General features: G+C 43.4%; 1 protein-coding gene across 1 annotated transcript in view; it reads right to left on the minus strand.

Moving 5' to 3' along the window:
• Positions 1–15174: 15174 nt before the first annotated feature.
• Positions 15175–17328, minus strand: part of ABCG1 (ATP binding cassette subfamily G member 1) — a 104405-nt gene continuing 102251 nt past the window's right edge. Inside the window, exon 15 of the mRNA XM_088472578.1 lies at positions 15175–16758. Coding sequence (XP_088328704.1) covers positions 16530–16758 — 229 coding nt within the window. The 3' untranslated portion in view covers positions 15175–16529. The remainder of the gene's footprint in view (positions 16759–17328) is intronic.

Below are 17328 nucleotides of genomic sequence, written 5' to 3' on the forward strand. Positions count from 1 at the left end.
CACTGTGCTGCTACATAGGTGTGGCCAGCGGTAGTGGGCAGAGCAGTGGGGGTGGTCACTGACTTGGGCCCCTCCAACCAGCCCAGGCAAGTAGGGCCCCTCCCCCCTGGCCTCTCAGCACCCTTGATTATAGCAATCCTACACTGGGTTGTAGCATATTCATAAGCTGCATGCAAATTAATATATTAGTTTATGTGACCTTTTATATGTTTTATTGCAGATACTTGGGGGATGGCACAATTCTACTTATCCCATGTATCCAAATGTGTTTTCTTTTAGATACAAATGTGCTTTATGTGTTTGCTTTTAAATTGTCCTTGTACAGTATTATCTGTGCTTACTATTTCTTGTTTCATTTTTTTTACAGATTGTATTTAAATCAAGAACCAGACAGCAATGTATCAGCTCATCAATCTCACCGAACGCCTCGCCCACTTCCACCTATTCTTCCACCATGATGGTTCTAATTTGCAACAATAAAACAGATTTGGCTGTGCTGAATACACTTATCTCCTGAATCCATCTCCTAAATGTTGTAGACAAGGGTGTTAAATACCAATTTTTATCACACAAACATGTAAAGGGCAGGTGTTACTATGACACATGGGTATGAATAACAGCTGATAAAACAAGGACCCTTCCATTTTTAATAAATATTTACATTTTGGGGAATTTTTGATGCTTGAGCAGTTGACCATTATTGGCCCATCTGTCACAGGTGAGGCGCGGCAATGTACAATGTGTTATTTCATGGTTTCTAAAAATAAGCATGTAGACATCGCAATTGGCTCTGGCCATAAGACTGTCACTGGCGGAGGGGTCTAGGTACAAAGGCAAAGGAAATGATGAGAAAGAAAAAGGGGTTTTATATACTAAGCCTTGGATGGAGGCAAAGTGAATGGAGAAAGTTCCAATCAATCAGCTCCTAACTGCAATTTTTCAAACACAGCCTGTGACATGGCAGTTAGGAGCTGATTGGCTGGTACTTTATCTCCATTCAAGGCTTAGCTAATAGACCACATACTATTGCTTTTATTAAACCATTTCCCTGTTTGACATATACATAACAAACATCTATATATTAAATACTAAGATATTGTGTGGAGTGTGGATAGTCTGTTTTAGAGGAAATGGCATTTGTGGACCTTCACCTCTGTAATTAGATTAAAACATTTCACAACATTATGGTGGATATAAAGGGTCATTTGTGTACCACAATATCTGCAGACTGGCAATTTTGTGTATTTTTATTTCTTATTAACAGACAGGTAAAAGGTCACAGAGACTTCATTATTTCTGTGATACTGGGGTGAGCTCCAACGAGACTGATCACACACACATTGATGTTAAAAGGTTCACAATTGTACCCCACATAGTCCAGCTAACAGCAGCTTCCTGTGAGGGCTTGTCATAAAGATAACAATGCTACAAGACCCTCTGCTACAAGTCCATGAGTCATTTTGTCCTCCTCACTTCTCTCTGTCCCCGAGCAATAACACCTAATCTTGTGTACGGGCACCCATGTCCCCACTGGGCAGGAAAATGGTAAAATAGTTGAACTGGGAGACAGTTGTCATTTGGTGCCTTCCTCAGGTCATGGCTACCAGTGCTGATGGTCTCTGATGGTTTTACACAAATATATTCAGTAACATAAGAAGGGTAAAGGTGTAATGGATGAACAAGTGGACCCTTCCCAGTGCATTATACATGAATTTCATTTCATGGAGTGCATGGGATGTGGGCACACTTGGGTGACTACCCTAAAACAAAACAGTAGTAAATTGGTACCTACACACGGAATAGGGTGTCAGGTAGGCTTGACCATTATTACATAGCCTGGCACCCCATATGGGCACAACAGATCTGTGCTATAGTTTTACACTGTTGCTATTCACCAATGACCCTTATTGTAGGTGATCAGGAGTGTGATGCTCAGGTAAAAGGAACATCCATGGGAGCAAGACTTGCACCTCTCTCAGCAGCAAGAAAACAACTGTAGTAATTGCCACCAAGCATAAGGAAGTGAAATTGATATGGTGCCTAATATATATACTGTTCTCATAGCTTTTACCATTGTATGCTAGCTAGTCTGTGACTGAACCATCTTTTTACATATAACTTGCCTGTTCCCTTCTCATTATTCCACATTTCTGCTTATGTGTCTTATTTTGCCAAGGAAGAAGAGCTTGTGTAAAATCATGAGACGTGCATATATTTTTTGTCAGCTAGTGTCCCCTTGGTACAAGTCAGTTGGGGTAATTCCTGTCACCTTACATTTCATGCTTGGGCACTTGAACAAAAACCCTAGAGATGCTAGCTGTGTGGAGCCACTGAGTAAGATCAGTCACCTAAACATGTGTACACTGAAAGTGGTGCGTCATATTTACAAAAGTCTATGTAATGTTGTTTCATTGATTAAACACTCAGACACACCTATGAATGTCAATAAGGGAAACCTCCTTTATTGAAATGCCCCACATCCTAATAGTTAATTAAATGTACAGTACATTTTTCCAATGAATGGAGAGCATTTACAGTCAATAACCCATGTTATCTAGAGCAGTGCAAATCTATCACGGCGTGCATGGAGCAGAAATCCTATGTGCCCCAATGAAACAGTGCAAAGCACTTCACACATGGAAACAAGCTATATATGGTCCACTTCCACAATATACATAAATGCACATTGCCGCACGCTGATTAAAGGTTTCTTGCATTGATTCTTGCTTTGTTAAAAAAAAAAAAGAGAAAAAGTTCTGAGACATGTTAATATAACATTAAATATCTTACAGGTTTAAACCTTTTTTTTCCATTGTGACTAAAGGTTAATTAGGTTAAAATATAGTTATAAAAAAGAAAGCAATCTGCAACTTCCCAAGAGTACTGTACAAACATAATATATATATTTTTTCATTTGCAATATTTCCATTTATGCAGTAATTAAAAAAATAACTTTTTTTTTCATATTCGGGAAACAATAAAATGCAGTATTGTTTTTGTATACAACCGTGGTTTACACCTTTACCCAAATGTATACATGCTCTGAATAAAATAATTCTCAATTAAAACTTTTTTTGCCCCATAAAGGCAGCAATACTTTCACATGTCAGTATTTCAACAGGAATGTCTATCCATTAATACAGTGCTGTACTAACACAAAGAGGGGCATATATCTGCTATTAATGTGGGGGAAATGTATCAAACCATATAAAGAGTGGTTAGGTGGAAAAGTTACCCATAGCAACCAATCAAGTTAATTTCAGTTTATAGAATTAACTTGATAAATGCTAACTTGAAGCTGATGAGTTGATATGCACCACTTCTGCACTTGTCCACCCTTTAGAAGCCTTAATACATCTCCCCCTATGTGTTCTAGGACCAATAACTATATTTATAAAAAAAAAGTATCCTACAGAAAAATCAATGAATGTTGGTAGGAGTGAACAGAGCCACAAAAAGTCATGGAGGGTCACGTCAAGACTTGGCACACTAGTTGGACAGCTCTGCATTAAGATATCATAACTCTAGACTCTCCTGATTTTAGGCTGGTGTCATGATTCTGGGTTACTTTTCCCCACAACCCCAACAGCCAGAGATGTTGGGACATGTCCCAATCACTGCTATTCTGCACAGTAGTGCAAGGGAGTTTGTAGAGAAGGGGTTCAGTTGAATGATATATATTACAGCTACTAGACTTGCCCCCATGGATGTACCTACATCTCTATCAAGATGCATCCCATTATAACAATAGGAGAGGTGGGAGGTATGCAATAATACTAAACAATTCAGGTGATATACATTAATAAAAATATATGTCCTAACAAAGTAATACTAAAACTAAAAGTCAGAGACTTTATTAAAAAAAATTGTTGGGATAGATACATAGGCTTGTAGATACTTTAAAATGTCTTTGCATTATATGTGCATGTGTTTGGCGTGTACAGAAAATTACCTCTATACTACATGTGTAACGAAAAACAGCTTCCATGTACAACATGGATTCCGTTCTACCTTTTTTCTTATCATTATTTTCTCCCAGTAATGTACCCTTATCCAGGAAGGGAAATGCTAACAGGTTTACAATTATTGCACATTCAAAGAAAGACACAGTAGGGATAAGGGTTGTATGAGCATTATAGAATTCAAACTAGCACCAGGTTTTATGCAGGTCATAGTCCTTACTCATCGGCTAGCACGGTGGGACAATCAGTAGAATGAATCATTTTCTAATTAACTCTTTCATGGGAAAAATGAAATGCATGATTGAAAATCACTGTCCTAACACATGTATATAATAAGATAATAATATGAATTTGTGTCTAGTTAGTAATTCTGCAAAGCTGGCCAGACAGTGATCCCATTAGAATCCCCAATTTATGCAGCAGGCTAGTAATGTAATGTGTCATTCCAGTAAATCTCCCCAATCTGTCCCATACTTGCCAATGGTTTCCAGGGACACATTCACTTTATCTCTGGGGACGCTGGAGAACTACAATACCCATCATTTCACGTTTAGTGAAATTATCATAGCTGCCATAGCATAATTTTTAGCTTCTTGAAATATATCTCTTTAATAAATATAAACGTAAAAAATCCCTGCAAATGAAAGATAATAGGAATAGCACCTACAGTAAGAGGCAGCTAAAGAAAAATGTTACTGTCCAGTTGAGCAATAAATGTTGAGAAATAGGGACATTTCAGGAGATACAAGTCTAACAGATGGGATCGTGTGGAAATGAGGGACAGTTGGAGACTATTCCACTACCTGGAATAATATTTTTGGTATTTACAGTAATGTAAATATGGAGAAACAGAAGCAGAAGTGCTACTGTAACTGTACTATGTACTAACTGTACTATGGACACAGAAATGTTACTGGGCATGAAGAATTATCCAGGGTGAGAAGGAATTGGCAGAAATGCAATTTATGGCAGATTATAAAATAGCATGCCTAAACTTTTTCAGAAATGTCATCAATGTGTTGGCGCTGTTGTGAAGGCGCTGTACTGTATATCACAGTTGGAAGCAACTTTTTTATAGATACATATGACCCTAATTAATGACACATACCAAAGGTAGTAGCTAGAATGTGTCCCCAATGCTGTACAGTGGTGTAACTTCATCACTGGCACCCAGGATTCTCCCAGGTCCCCACTCCCCTGTGCTTCTGCGTATTCCAAGCTTATTTTTCTGGAACGTAGCATGGACACAAGTGAAGCATGGAGTTGAAGTCCAGGAGGAAGTGGGGACACACAGTGTTAATGGCCACTCACTGCGTCACTATAATGCTACAGGCAGTGTATTCCCCAGACTACAGAGACTGGTGCTGTGGGCCTTCAGCATTCTATAGGAGCCCTCCACTCTCTGCTCCCCTGCTGGTGCTCCCCACCACCAGTGCCCAACAGGGAATGTTTCTGTTATGCTTCCAGGAGTTATGCCACTGCCCCTGTATTATCCTCCACTTGTGAATGTCCCTGATCCACATCCTAAAGTAGCCACAAGTGTGAGATACGTGTGGCTGAGAAGCTGCCACAAGTTGGGCACAAGTACTGTAAAGTGACACATTTGATGCATAATAACATTGCCCAAATGCTCTTGAGTCCAGCTTGAAATCAGACCCAAAGTGAGTACAAAATGTACATTTCAGTTGCCTTGTAGAAGTTCCCTTTGATTTTTCTATGTAAATGAATGCACAAGGGTGTTGTAATTCTGACAGATGTGTTTATACAATATTGATGTCGGTGCCGTACTGTATTTAAAAATAAGAATTATACTACATTATATGATCAGGCACAATGAAACTTTTAGTGCGCAACAGCGAAATATTAGTTATATCGAGAAGAGCGTTCTGTGGTGTGTGAACTTTACATGAACAAAACTATTGTTTTGTAGAACTACAAGTCTCAGTGATTGCTGCAATCTGAGGCTAGCTTTACTATTGAAATATAAAAGGTTCAACAAAGGCTGGAAAGGCCTGCTGGGACTTATAGTTCCACAACAGATAAAGAGCCACAGGTTGCCTATCCCTGTTGTAGAAAGTCAAGAAGTCTTGTCTTAGAGCAAATAATTAGTCTAAAATGTTACTTACCTGGGGTCCGGAGTTCCAACCAATCTGGGGAGTCTCTAGTGTCCAACAATGCTCTCCTCACTCCCGTCAAGGCAGGTTTTATATACAGACAGATGCTGTCATTCCACAGCACTCACACAGCCAGTAGGAGTGAGGATAACATCGCTGGACCATGGGAGACTTCAAGGGCCCCTCAGCCAGAATTCAAGGTACCCAGCAGGACCAGGTGGAATGTCGGACGAATGGTTTAAAATTCAAGTTTGCCTTTAGTTTTCTACAGACACCTGACTCAAGAGCTGTAATGGTGCATACACACGGTCAGATTTGATGAAGGATTGAACGATTTTTTACAACAATTTGAACGATTTCATGAACGACTGAACGATTTCTGACTATTAAAATGAATGAAATCGTTAAAATCTGACTGCAAACACATCAGATTTCAGAGATCGTTATCTGACATGCGGGAATGCGCATCGTTCGTCGATGCGTGCCCCACATGTCACAGATATGAACGATTGAACTATTTTTACAATCGCTATTGTTCAGATCTGACACAAAATCTGACAGTGTGTATGCACCATTAGAGGGTGAGAGACATCCACATTGTGGCCTTGCAGAGCAAGTTTACAGATTACATTGGGTAGCTACAGGGCCAGATCATCCATTGGGAGACTCTAGACTCCTGACTAGGTCCCTCCACTGTATGGTGGCATGAGGCCTAGGTTACCTAACGGGTGATCCTTATGTTGGGACGGACATAGCTATAAAGTGGGCAGCATCACTGGTGCTCTGCTCCCAGGACCAGCCACCAACACGCTGCAGACAGACAGAAGTAAATCATAGAGACAGCTCTGAGCAAAGCTATAGCAACAGATGGGACTAATGCCACAGATACAGCTTGGAGGAGGGGCACAGAGGCAACGCAAAGGCTAGCCATGCAGACAGTTAGTAGGAATGACATAGAGACATCTAGTAAGTGTCACTGAGACAGTTTAGAGGAATTTTACAGGGACAGATCACAGAAAAGTGATAGAGAGACAGTTAGGACTAATGCCACAGACACAGCTTGGAGGAATGTCACAGAGACAGCTCAGGGAAAGACATAGAGAGACAGAAAGGTCTAATGCCACAGATAAAGCTTGGAGGAATACCATAGAGACAGCTCAGGAGAAAACCATCGAGAGACAGATAGGACTAATGCCAGACACAGCTTGGAGGAAAACCATAGAGACAGCTCAGGGGAATACAATCGAGAGACAGAAAGGACTAATGCTACAGGCACAGCTTGGAGGAATGTCACAGACACAGCTCAGGGAAAGCCATAGAGAGACAGATAGGACTAATGCCACGCTTGGAGGAATACCATAGAGACAGCTCAGGGAAAGCCATAGAGAGACAGATAGGACTAATGCCAGACACAGCTTTGGGGAATGCTACAGAGACAGCTCAGGGAAAGCCATAGAGACAGACAGGACTAATGCTACAGACACAGCTTGGAGGACTGCTACAGAGACAGCTCAGGGTACGCCATAGAGAGACAGATAGGACTAATGCCACAGACACCGCTTGGAGGAATGTGTCAGACACAGCTCAGGGAAAGCATCGAGAGACAGGACTAATGCCACAGATATAGCTTGGAGAAATGCCATGGAGAGAGCTCAGGGGAAAGCCATAAAGAGACAGATAGGACTTATGCCACAGACACAGCTTGGAGGAATGTCATAGAGACAGCACAGGGAAAGCAGTAGAGAGACAGATAGGACTAATGCCACAGACACAGCTTGGAGGAATGCCATGGAGACAGCTCAGGGGAAAGCCATAGAGAGACAGAAAGGACTTATGCCACAGACACAGCTTGGAGGAATGTGTCAGAGACAGCTCAGGGAAAGCCGTATAGAGACAGATAGGACTAATGCCACAGATGTAGCTTGGAGGAATACCACAGAGACAGCTCAGGTTAAAGCCATAGAGAGGCAGATAGGACTAATGCCACAGATGCAGCTTGGAGGAATACCACAGAGACAGCTCAGGGAAAGCCATAGAGAGACAGAAAGGACTTATGCCACAGACACAGCTTGGAGGAATACCATAGAGACAGCTCAGGGAAAGCCGTATAGAGACAGATAGGACTAATGCCACAGATATAGCTTGGAGGAATTCCACAGAGACAGCTCAGGGGAAAGTCATAGAGAGACAGATAGGACTAATGCCAGACACAGCTTGGAGGAATGCCAAAGTGACAGCTTGAAGGAAAGCCATATAGAGACAGATAGGACTTATGCCACAGATGCAGCTTGGAGGAATACCACAGAGACAGCTCAGGGAAAGCCATAGAGAGACAGAAAGGACTAATGCCACAGATATAGCTTGGAGGAATTCCACAGAGACAGCTCAGGGGAAAGTCATAGAGAGACAGATAGGACTAATGCCAGACACAGCTTGGAGGAATGCCAAAGTGACAGCTTGAAGGAAAGCCATATAGAGACAGATAGAACTAATGCCACAGACACAGCTTAGAGACATCTCAGGGGAAACCATAGAAGTATCTGGGAGGAAAGCCATAGAGACATCTGGGAGGAATGTATAGAGACAGCTCGGAGGAAAGACTATAGACATAAGGGATGAATGCCCTATTCTCATCTCATTACATTATTTTTGGCCCTCTTTTATTATTTATCACAATAGTGACATAGGAGAATGGGGGGTAACGGTATACTGTATTTAGCCAAAGTCACCGTACATTACTGTGCCGTCAGCGTGCAGCAAGTTATATGTAATTCTCAGTTGGTACAGTGATGAGCTCACCCATTCTGTACAGAACTGTGTATGCAGAATACGCCGGGCCCTGTATATAAACACTCTCCTCGTCACCCTGTACAGTCAGTGCCAGTGCTGGCACGGCGCCACGTCACACCCTCCAGTGTAAAGATTAGGGAATGCCAGAATTGTGCTCCCTGGATTACAGTATATCACTTGGATCACAGCAACTAACTGATAACATAACACCTGTGTCACATACTTAGCCACTCAGTCTACAATTGGCATTAGCCCTACAGATGGTCACCTTAAATCCTGCATGTGCTCAAATAAAGCTATTAAGTATATAAAAAATAAATAAAAGACTGTCACATACTGTAGCATTCTTACAATAAACAGAACATTGGTTTAAATGCCCAGTAATAGTTATAGTAGTTGGCAACCATACTGTCTGCATTATATAGTAGATAACTGTAGTATGAGTTCTGCTCTAGGATACTCTACTAGGAGGTAAGTAAAAACAGTGAGTGCGTTTCCACCTGTTGGCAAAAAGTGGTACTGCAGTCTCTATATATGGGCATCTCAGACAAATGTAGCATCTCCTAAATACAACTAAGCTGCAAGTGACGTGAGATGTGACAGATAAGTTTTGACAAGGTTTCTATCCTTTATCTTTGTTTGGATGCTGCAACATCATTAGAAGACCATCCTTTTTGTTCAATATATAGCTACTCAAGTGGGCAAGTCCCTTGTATATGATCTTCTGCTTCTTGAAGCTGAAAGCATTCACCTAGATGGGCAGATTTGTTTGCTTGGACTGAATGCCTAGTGATGGGATCAATGTACAATAGTAGCACCCAGGCAGGAGATCAGGTTTAGGTTCCAGGCAGGAGATCTGGTTTAGGTTCCCAGGCAGAAGATCTGGTTTAGGTCCCAGGCAGGAGATCTGGTTTAGGTCCCAGGCAGGAGATCTGGTTTAGGTCCCAGGCAGGAGATCTGGTTTAGGTCCCAGGCAGGAGATCTGGTTTAGGTCCCAGGCAGGAGATCTGGTTTAGGTCCCAGGCAGGAGATCAGGTTTAGGTTCCAGGCAGGAGATCAGGTTTAGGTTCCACGCAGGAGATCTGGTTTAGGTTCCCAGGCAGAAGATCTGGTTTAGGTCCCAGGCAGGAGATCTGGTTTAGGTCCCAGGCAGGAGATCTGGTTTAGGTCCCAGGCAGGAGATCTGGTTTAGGTCCCAGGCAGGAGATCTGGTTTAGGTCCCAGGCAGGAGATCTTGTTTAGATCCCAGGCAGGAGATCTTTTTTAGGTCCCAGGCAGGAGATCTGGTTTAGGTCCCAGTCAGGAGATCTGGTTTAGGTCCCAGGCAGGAAATCTGGTTTAGGTCCCAGCCAGGAGATCTGATTTAGGTCCCAGGCAGGAGATCTGATTTAAGGCCCATTCTTGGATGGATCTGGCCACTTGGTGCTCAGTCTGACCGGTTTAATAACTTGGATCTCAATTAGTTATCCCTAAGTCATTAGACATTAGTTTAGCAGATTGTTGTTATCAGTCAAATTGATTTTCTGGCAACACTAATGTTCTCTTACCCATCACAATTGCCACATGTGATCCGCAGCGCCGTACAGAGGGCAAACAATAAGACAGTACATTGTAGACAGTACATTACAGTAACAACAAATGCCAAAAAACACTGCATTGCGCAATACAGCTATGAAGGCAAGAGGTGCAGGGCAAAGTAAAAATCTAATTCCTGTCTCTTATTCTATGGGAGAACAGCGGCTAACGGTCGCATAGGTAAAGGCAGCTGTTCCTGGCTACAAAAATAGAAATAGAGAAATAGACCGTTTGGTAGAACATTTTTCTAGTTCAGTATATTTGTGTGGTTGCTGTACAGTACATTGATGCCGTCACACCAGACTTGCCTACTTTTGAAAGAGCGTTTTAGGGACATTGTGAAAACAGCAACTATAAGCGGCCACCTATAAGTGGTCGTGTACTGCTACATCTGAGAGGCGTGCCAAAAAATTTACTTCCGTCCACATGGACATGAGCCCCAAAGAAATTAGTAAGATCTACTTGTTGATGAAAACACACTGATACTTTTCAGGGCTTGCTCATGTATTCTGTTTTGCAAATGGTCCATATACTGTACCATATATGAAAGCCATATGGATCATAGGCCCTCATTCAGAGCCGTACGCTCTGAGCAGAGCGCACGCTCTGAATGAGGGCCGGGCTCCATTTTCATGGAACGTCCTCCTGGACGCTCGTATAGCTGTGGGTCACCACCCACAGGCTATACGAGCGTGCATTGTGATGGTCGCGATGGTCGAGACCATCGCGACCATCGAATTTGCGAGCCGGAGCCTGCGGTTGAGGTTTTCAACCGCAAGCTCCGGAGTGATTTTGGCTCTATCAGAGCCAAAATCACTCCCACTGACATCACTAGTGATGTCAGTGGGCCGGCTTCTGACGGGAGGCGTTCCCGTGGGAACGCCCCCGTCAGGGAGGCACGCCCCCGGCACGCCCACCAAAGGGGGCGTGCTGTCAATCAACATTGACAGCACGCCCCCTTTGATCGGACACAACGAGCGAAGGACTTTCCTTCGCTCGTCGCGTCTGGCGCATGCGCACGACAGCCGCTCGCGAGTGGGTCTGAATCAGGCCCATAGTGCCTTATTATAATAACCAACGCAGGGAAAGGTTACTATTTGAACATATATATCTCTAAATTTATTTATTTTTCCCATGTATATAACAACGTCATAATGGGGGTACGGTGCAATCAGGGAGATTGCTAGACTCTTCAGGGAGTCAGGGAGATTGCTACTATTTCAGGGAGTCTCCCTGACAATGAGGGCGAGTTGGCAAGTACAGTATGCGTCACATATCTACACACAGCATGGATCTTCCCATAATTCACACACAGTTACTGGGGTTTCGGCGGCCGCAAAAGGGAAGATTAAACCTTCTAAACAGGATAAGTGGTGGTGTTGCCCATAGCAACTAGATTCTAGCTATCACAGTATTTAGTACAATCTATAAAATGGCAGCGAGAATCTGATTGGCTACTATAGGAAACACCTCCACTTGTCCTCCTTAGAAGGATGGATAAATCTTCCCCCCCCCCTCCCCCCCGGGGATAGAAGGAGCCAATCAGCCCTTAGTCTGCCTAGCATATTGGGGTCGCAGGAGAACCCTCAGAGCACTGGTGCTGTTACTACATCTGACAGCTCTATGACTGTGCCCTTGAATGCTAATATAGGTAATTAGTGCTCCCCAGACAAGCACAAATATTGACTTTTCCCATCCAGAATGTTCCCTTCCTGCTTTAAGCATGAGATTAGCAAATTGTCCTTTGGTCACCGGTCTAGTTACTGCTCACTCTGAATTTCATTTATCCATCTGCGTTTGCTTATTTTCAAGGCGGTTACAACAAGAATAACAGCCACTCCCGGGTGTGCAGGAACACGGAGGCCGCAGCCCTTATGCAAAGCACTGAGCAGAAAAGGGAATTATCTACACTGATCAAACGCTGGCAGAAAGAAGTAAACCTAAACACAGAGGTAGGCAACCTGTGGCACACCAGCTGGCACAGCACTACAAGTCCCAGCCTGCCCCCATGGCACACACAATCATAATAATGCTCTAAGAGGGACTTCTTTAGGGACCAACTGCCCTCTTGTCATTACTATTGTCCCTATCTATAAGCTACATTCTTTGTCCGGATTAATAAATTCAATATAAAGATATAGCTCCATCCCTCCAACATCTCTGACACTCTGTCCACTCTCCCTCCAGCCCTGTCTGCTGCTCCACAAGCTGCCACCTCACCCAGATCACCTCTTCTCACTCTCGCATCCTGGTTTCCTCCTGTGCTGCCCCTTTCACTCCAGAACTCACTCCCTCGCTATATCAGATGTTCTGCCATCGGCCCTCATCATAACTGACCACTGGTGTATCTAGAATGGGTGCAGCGTGCACAGCGCTCATGGGCCCCTAGGTCCAGAGGGCCCGCACACCCAGCACTAAGAGCAGTATGCCTGCAGTGAGTCTCCCCAACAATTTGCTGCCTGTGCCATCTTTCATGTGATATAGTTGGAGAGATGGTTCCAGCACAGATGAGAGTAAGGGGCACTACGCTAGAGCTTTTTCCATCTCCTGTGCATGCGCTGTTTTCCCAACATATCACATGGAAGATGGCAATGCCGGCAAAAAAGGTAGGAAGGGAGCAGCATCACTGTGAATGCAGGGGGGGGGTCCACATGGAATCCATAGACATTAATGCTTTAGACTGCAAGCCCTCATGGCCAGAAGGATCCCTTTGTTCTCTCCTCCTAGCACTATCCCTGTCACTAGTGTGCAATTATCCCCCCGTGTACGTTTCCCCACCAGTGACTCCGATCTTGTCTCACCACTTACTGCAGGGATGGGGAACCTCAGGCCCGCCGGGGACCATATAAGGCCCCCAGAATCATTTGGTGTGGCCCTCTGAGCTTTTTTCTGTTAGCCTCATCTGGCTTTAAGGGTGCCTAGAATGGCACCCTGCAGCCAGAATCTATGCAACAGCGCCACCTGGAGAATCCTTAGGACGCTTCAGACGGTCACACCGCTGCCCTTACAACTCCCTGGAGCATCCACAGGATGCTCTGGGCATTGCTGTAATCACCGACGATTGTGACTCCGCCCCGTGTGATGTCACACGGAGGGGGTGTGGCCTGCACCGGTTCTGCAAATAATGTTATATATATCAAAATGGCCCTCAGCAGAAAAAAGGTTCCCCACCCCTGACTATGCTGGATATACTGTAGGTATATTGAGTGCTCCCTACCTGTCATTGCTGCTTCTACAGTCACTCTATTCCGCTCCCACTTCCCATCCACTGTCCTATAGTTTTATTATTGTGGGTTCATGTTTATCCTATATATTTATGCTATACTCATGTTAATGTTTTTTTTATCACTGTACAGCACTGTGGACACCCTGTGGCGCCCTGTAAACCAATAATAATAACAACAACTAAGGTTATAAAAATAATTTGAGCACAGCCTCTATTTTTTTTTTTTTTAGTTTACTTTTTGATTCTAGCCTAGATTTTTGGCATAGGGGCCCCATAACTATAATAACAGGAGTTTGGGCACCGTCACGTGTTTACTGTATGGAAGACACAAAATAGGTGAAAACAGTCACCAGCTCCTAAATATCATTACTTCCTCCATAATTATCATTAGGTATAACGTTATACAGTATTATTTCTGTTTGAAAAATGACAGTTAGGAGCTGATTGTTTGGTACTTTATCTCTCTACAAGATATGATACATCTCCCCCGCTAAGTACCTTAAAATGATTTTGTTGTAGGGTAAGTGCTAGTGTCTTATTCTATTAATCCTTCCCACAATATAAATACTTTTAATAGCCTGATTTTTCCCACAACAAAACCCTGTGAGATTAAAATCCTCCTATTTATATATACTTAATGCTGATATATGAATCCTATAGTTATTTCATGAACAATGCTGGATGAATTGATGTGCAGTGGACATGTACATTTATACTAGTGCCCGATTTAATTTTATTTAATGGTTATGTGGACAATTGTCAGAGGGAGCCAGGAATTCAACTCATCGCTGCATGGTAATCCAACATTCACAATGTTCTCAATATCAAGCCCAGGGGCGCTGAGGGTGGGGTGGAGCGGGTACTAATTATCCGGGCCTGCTGGAGGGGCCCGGCAGGGGACCGGGTCCGGCACTGCCCCCCCCTCCCTTTTACCTCATAGCAGCCCACCACACGTTGCTGCGTGAGCAGCCGCAGCAGTCTCCTATGCCTGTGGGGGAGAGTAATCACACTGATCGCCCCCCTCCTGGCTTCACACCAGGCTGAGGGGCTCACGGCACCCCTCTACCCAGTGGCACTGCCAACATAATATTTGTTATCCTAATGGGGCGTGGCCACGACTCCCACGATTAGGTCACGCCCCCTTCCCCGGGCCTGGCACGGCTCTCAGTGCCCCTGATGAAGCCATCACTAACTGCACTCAGTTCCACACCTATGAACACCGTTAAGAGAACTTTATAAATTGTTACCAGTATGGAAATGTGATTGAAATGAGGTCAGATGACAAATGGCAGGGATGAAATTTAGGTTTTCAGTACAAATTTATTTCTCTATACAAAATGTTATATATGTTCTCTGCAAATCCAAAGTATACAATATAGCAGGATCACTGGAAATATTTTGGACAAATAAAAATAATATAGGAAAATCTCTATAATTAATTTTAAGTGCGTCTTATAAGCAATGACTTAAATAATAATAATACAAACATTTAGCAAGTCATAAAAAAAAAATCTACTGACAGAATATTATATGCTACTGCAGTATATATGGCTGAGTTAGTGCAATTTCCTAAATGGTTACCGCCATTGATGGCACATACCCACAATGCACTACATGCTTGTGGCAGAGGGACCATCGACGGGGCGGTTGGTGTGCGTGCTTTCTATACATGCAAGTAGCCTTCTAAATATATTCTAGCATGGGACAGTTTTTTACGACGCGTTTCAGCAAGAACTCAGTTTCAATGGACTCGATTTGTGCATTTCATTGAGGTAGTTTGTGTCCGCGACTGTGATCTGTACAGTGGAAAGAAGCCATAGGCCAAACTCAAGGTGCGTTGGGCTTGATATTAACTTGCGACTTAATGGTGAGAAGTATCATGATTGAGGGTGCGGTCATAAAAAAATTGGGGCATGATTGGGCAGATCGTGTAGATGATTGGGTGGACGGGTCATAGCGGGATTGTTATGTACCCCTTGTTTCTTTCTTGTTTCTTTCTTGGCAACTTGGGGTGTATGGTATGTTGAAGGACTGACTGTGTTTGAAAAAAAAAAAAAAAAATTCTCAACCCCTATCAATGTAATTGAACCATGTCTGGTGACAAGGAACCTCGTGGTGTCATGGTATAATGAAGAAAACGGAAAACATGATGATGTCATTGTTGAATGGACTGGCAGGTGACGTCACACAAATAGGGATAGTTAAGGTCTTTCTGGACAAGGTGTCCCTAGAACAACATGAGTATCTTGGAATATCGCCCGTATAACCATACCAACCACATTTCTCATTTGTCACTACTTTTTTTTCCGTAAGATATGAGACCAGCTCTATGAATAATACACTAGATCCTTATACATAACAGAGTAAAGGTAGGCTTGTCAGGGCAGCTTATAGCTTTTTCAAAGCTTGACAAGAGAAGCATTAGACTTCTTTGAAAGCTATAGCATCCGATACATTGAAGTAACACTACAGGGATCCAAAGAAGTAGACCTCTGTTGTTCCAGATGACAATAAAGCCCTGTACTATAGCCATGAGGTGCACGGACGTTCTATAGGAGTTATTGGCCAGCGTTTATAGAAAGAAAATTGTATGTCATCAGTCTCAATGAAATACTAAACAGACTGTCCAAATTTTACAACCCCCTTCTGTTTCTTCCTAGTTAAATCTAGAAAGTATAATTAACAAATAATCCATGGAAAAATCTCCGCAGGATTTATGAAGCTTACCTAACGAACCACCTAACCCAACAAAGTTCCAGAAAGTTAGGTCTTGGTGGCATCTCCACAGTTAGCCCCCGATTGGCCATGTATAGAAGTACAACAACAATCTTCACCGGAAGTCTTCTTGGTAGTATCATGTCTTTACCTCTCTGCCCGAATTTTATATCGGAGTACAAAATAGGCTACGAGGCGCAGAGTGACGAAGAAGACGCCAAGAATAATAAAGTCAAGGTACAGTTTGGCGTTCTCCACGTCAAGTTCCTTAAGAATAGCCTGTGACTTCTGGAAGTGGCATGTTTCGTCTTTGTCGCAGTGCAGATCTTCTCTGTCCAGGCCGTAAATTGATAAAATCACCCCCTCAAATCCATATCTGCAAAAGAGATGCAATATTATACGTTTAGGGAGAAGTAGGACTGGAAAATTGGGGAAGAGTGTTCTGTAGCACGCACATTTCTATGCTATCCAGTGCAGGTGGTCTCACATGGAGGTTTTAACTCAAATCCTATATGGAGGCCAACTGCCAGCCCATCACAAATCACTTAAGGTAACCAAACTCCCCCCCCCAATAACACACGAGAAGCCCATCGGGACTGGTGGTGCTGCCGTCCCCAGTAGGGTAGAATCAGACTAAACTGTGTATTGGCAGTCCCCAGTAGGGTAGAATCAGACTAAACTGTGTATTGGCAGAGACAGCACCTCTAGATCTAAAACAAAACAGCCACTGCTATCATTGATGAATCAGGGCGGCCGAATGTTTTTCGTTCGGCCTCCTGGCCACTCGCTAAAGCTGTGGGTGACCACTAAAGCTGTGGGTGACCACCCACAGCTTTAGCGAGCGGCCAGATGATGGTCGCAACCATCGGGCTTGCGACAAGACCCTTGTGGTAGGGTCTCGTCCGTCGCAAGCTCCAGTGAGCTTCCGGCTCTAATATGTCTGGTG

The sequence above is a fragment of the Taudactylus pleione genome, unplaced genomic scaffold, assembly GCF_031769625.1.
Source record: "Taudactylus pleione unplaced genomic scaffold, aTauple2 ptg000126l, whole genome shotgun sequence".
Classification (NCBI taxonomy): Eukaryota; Metazoa; Chordata; class Amphibia; order Anura; family Myobatrachidae; genus Taudactylus; species Taudactylus pleione.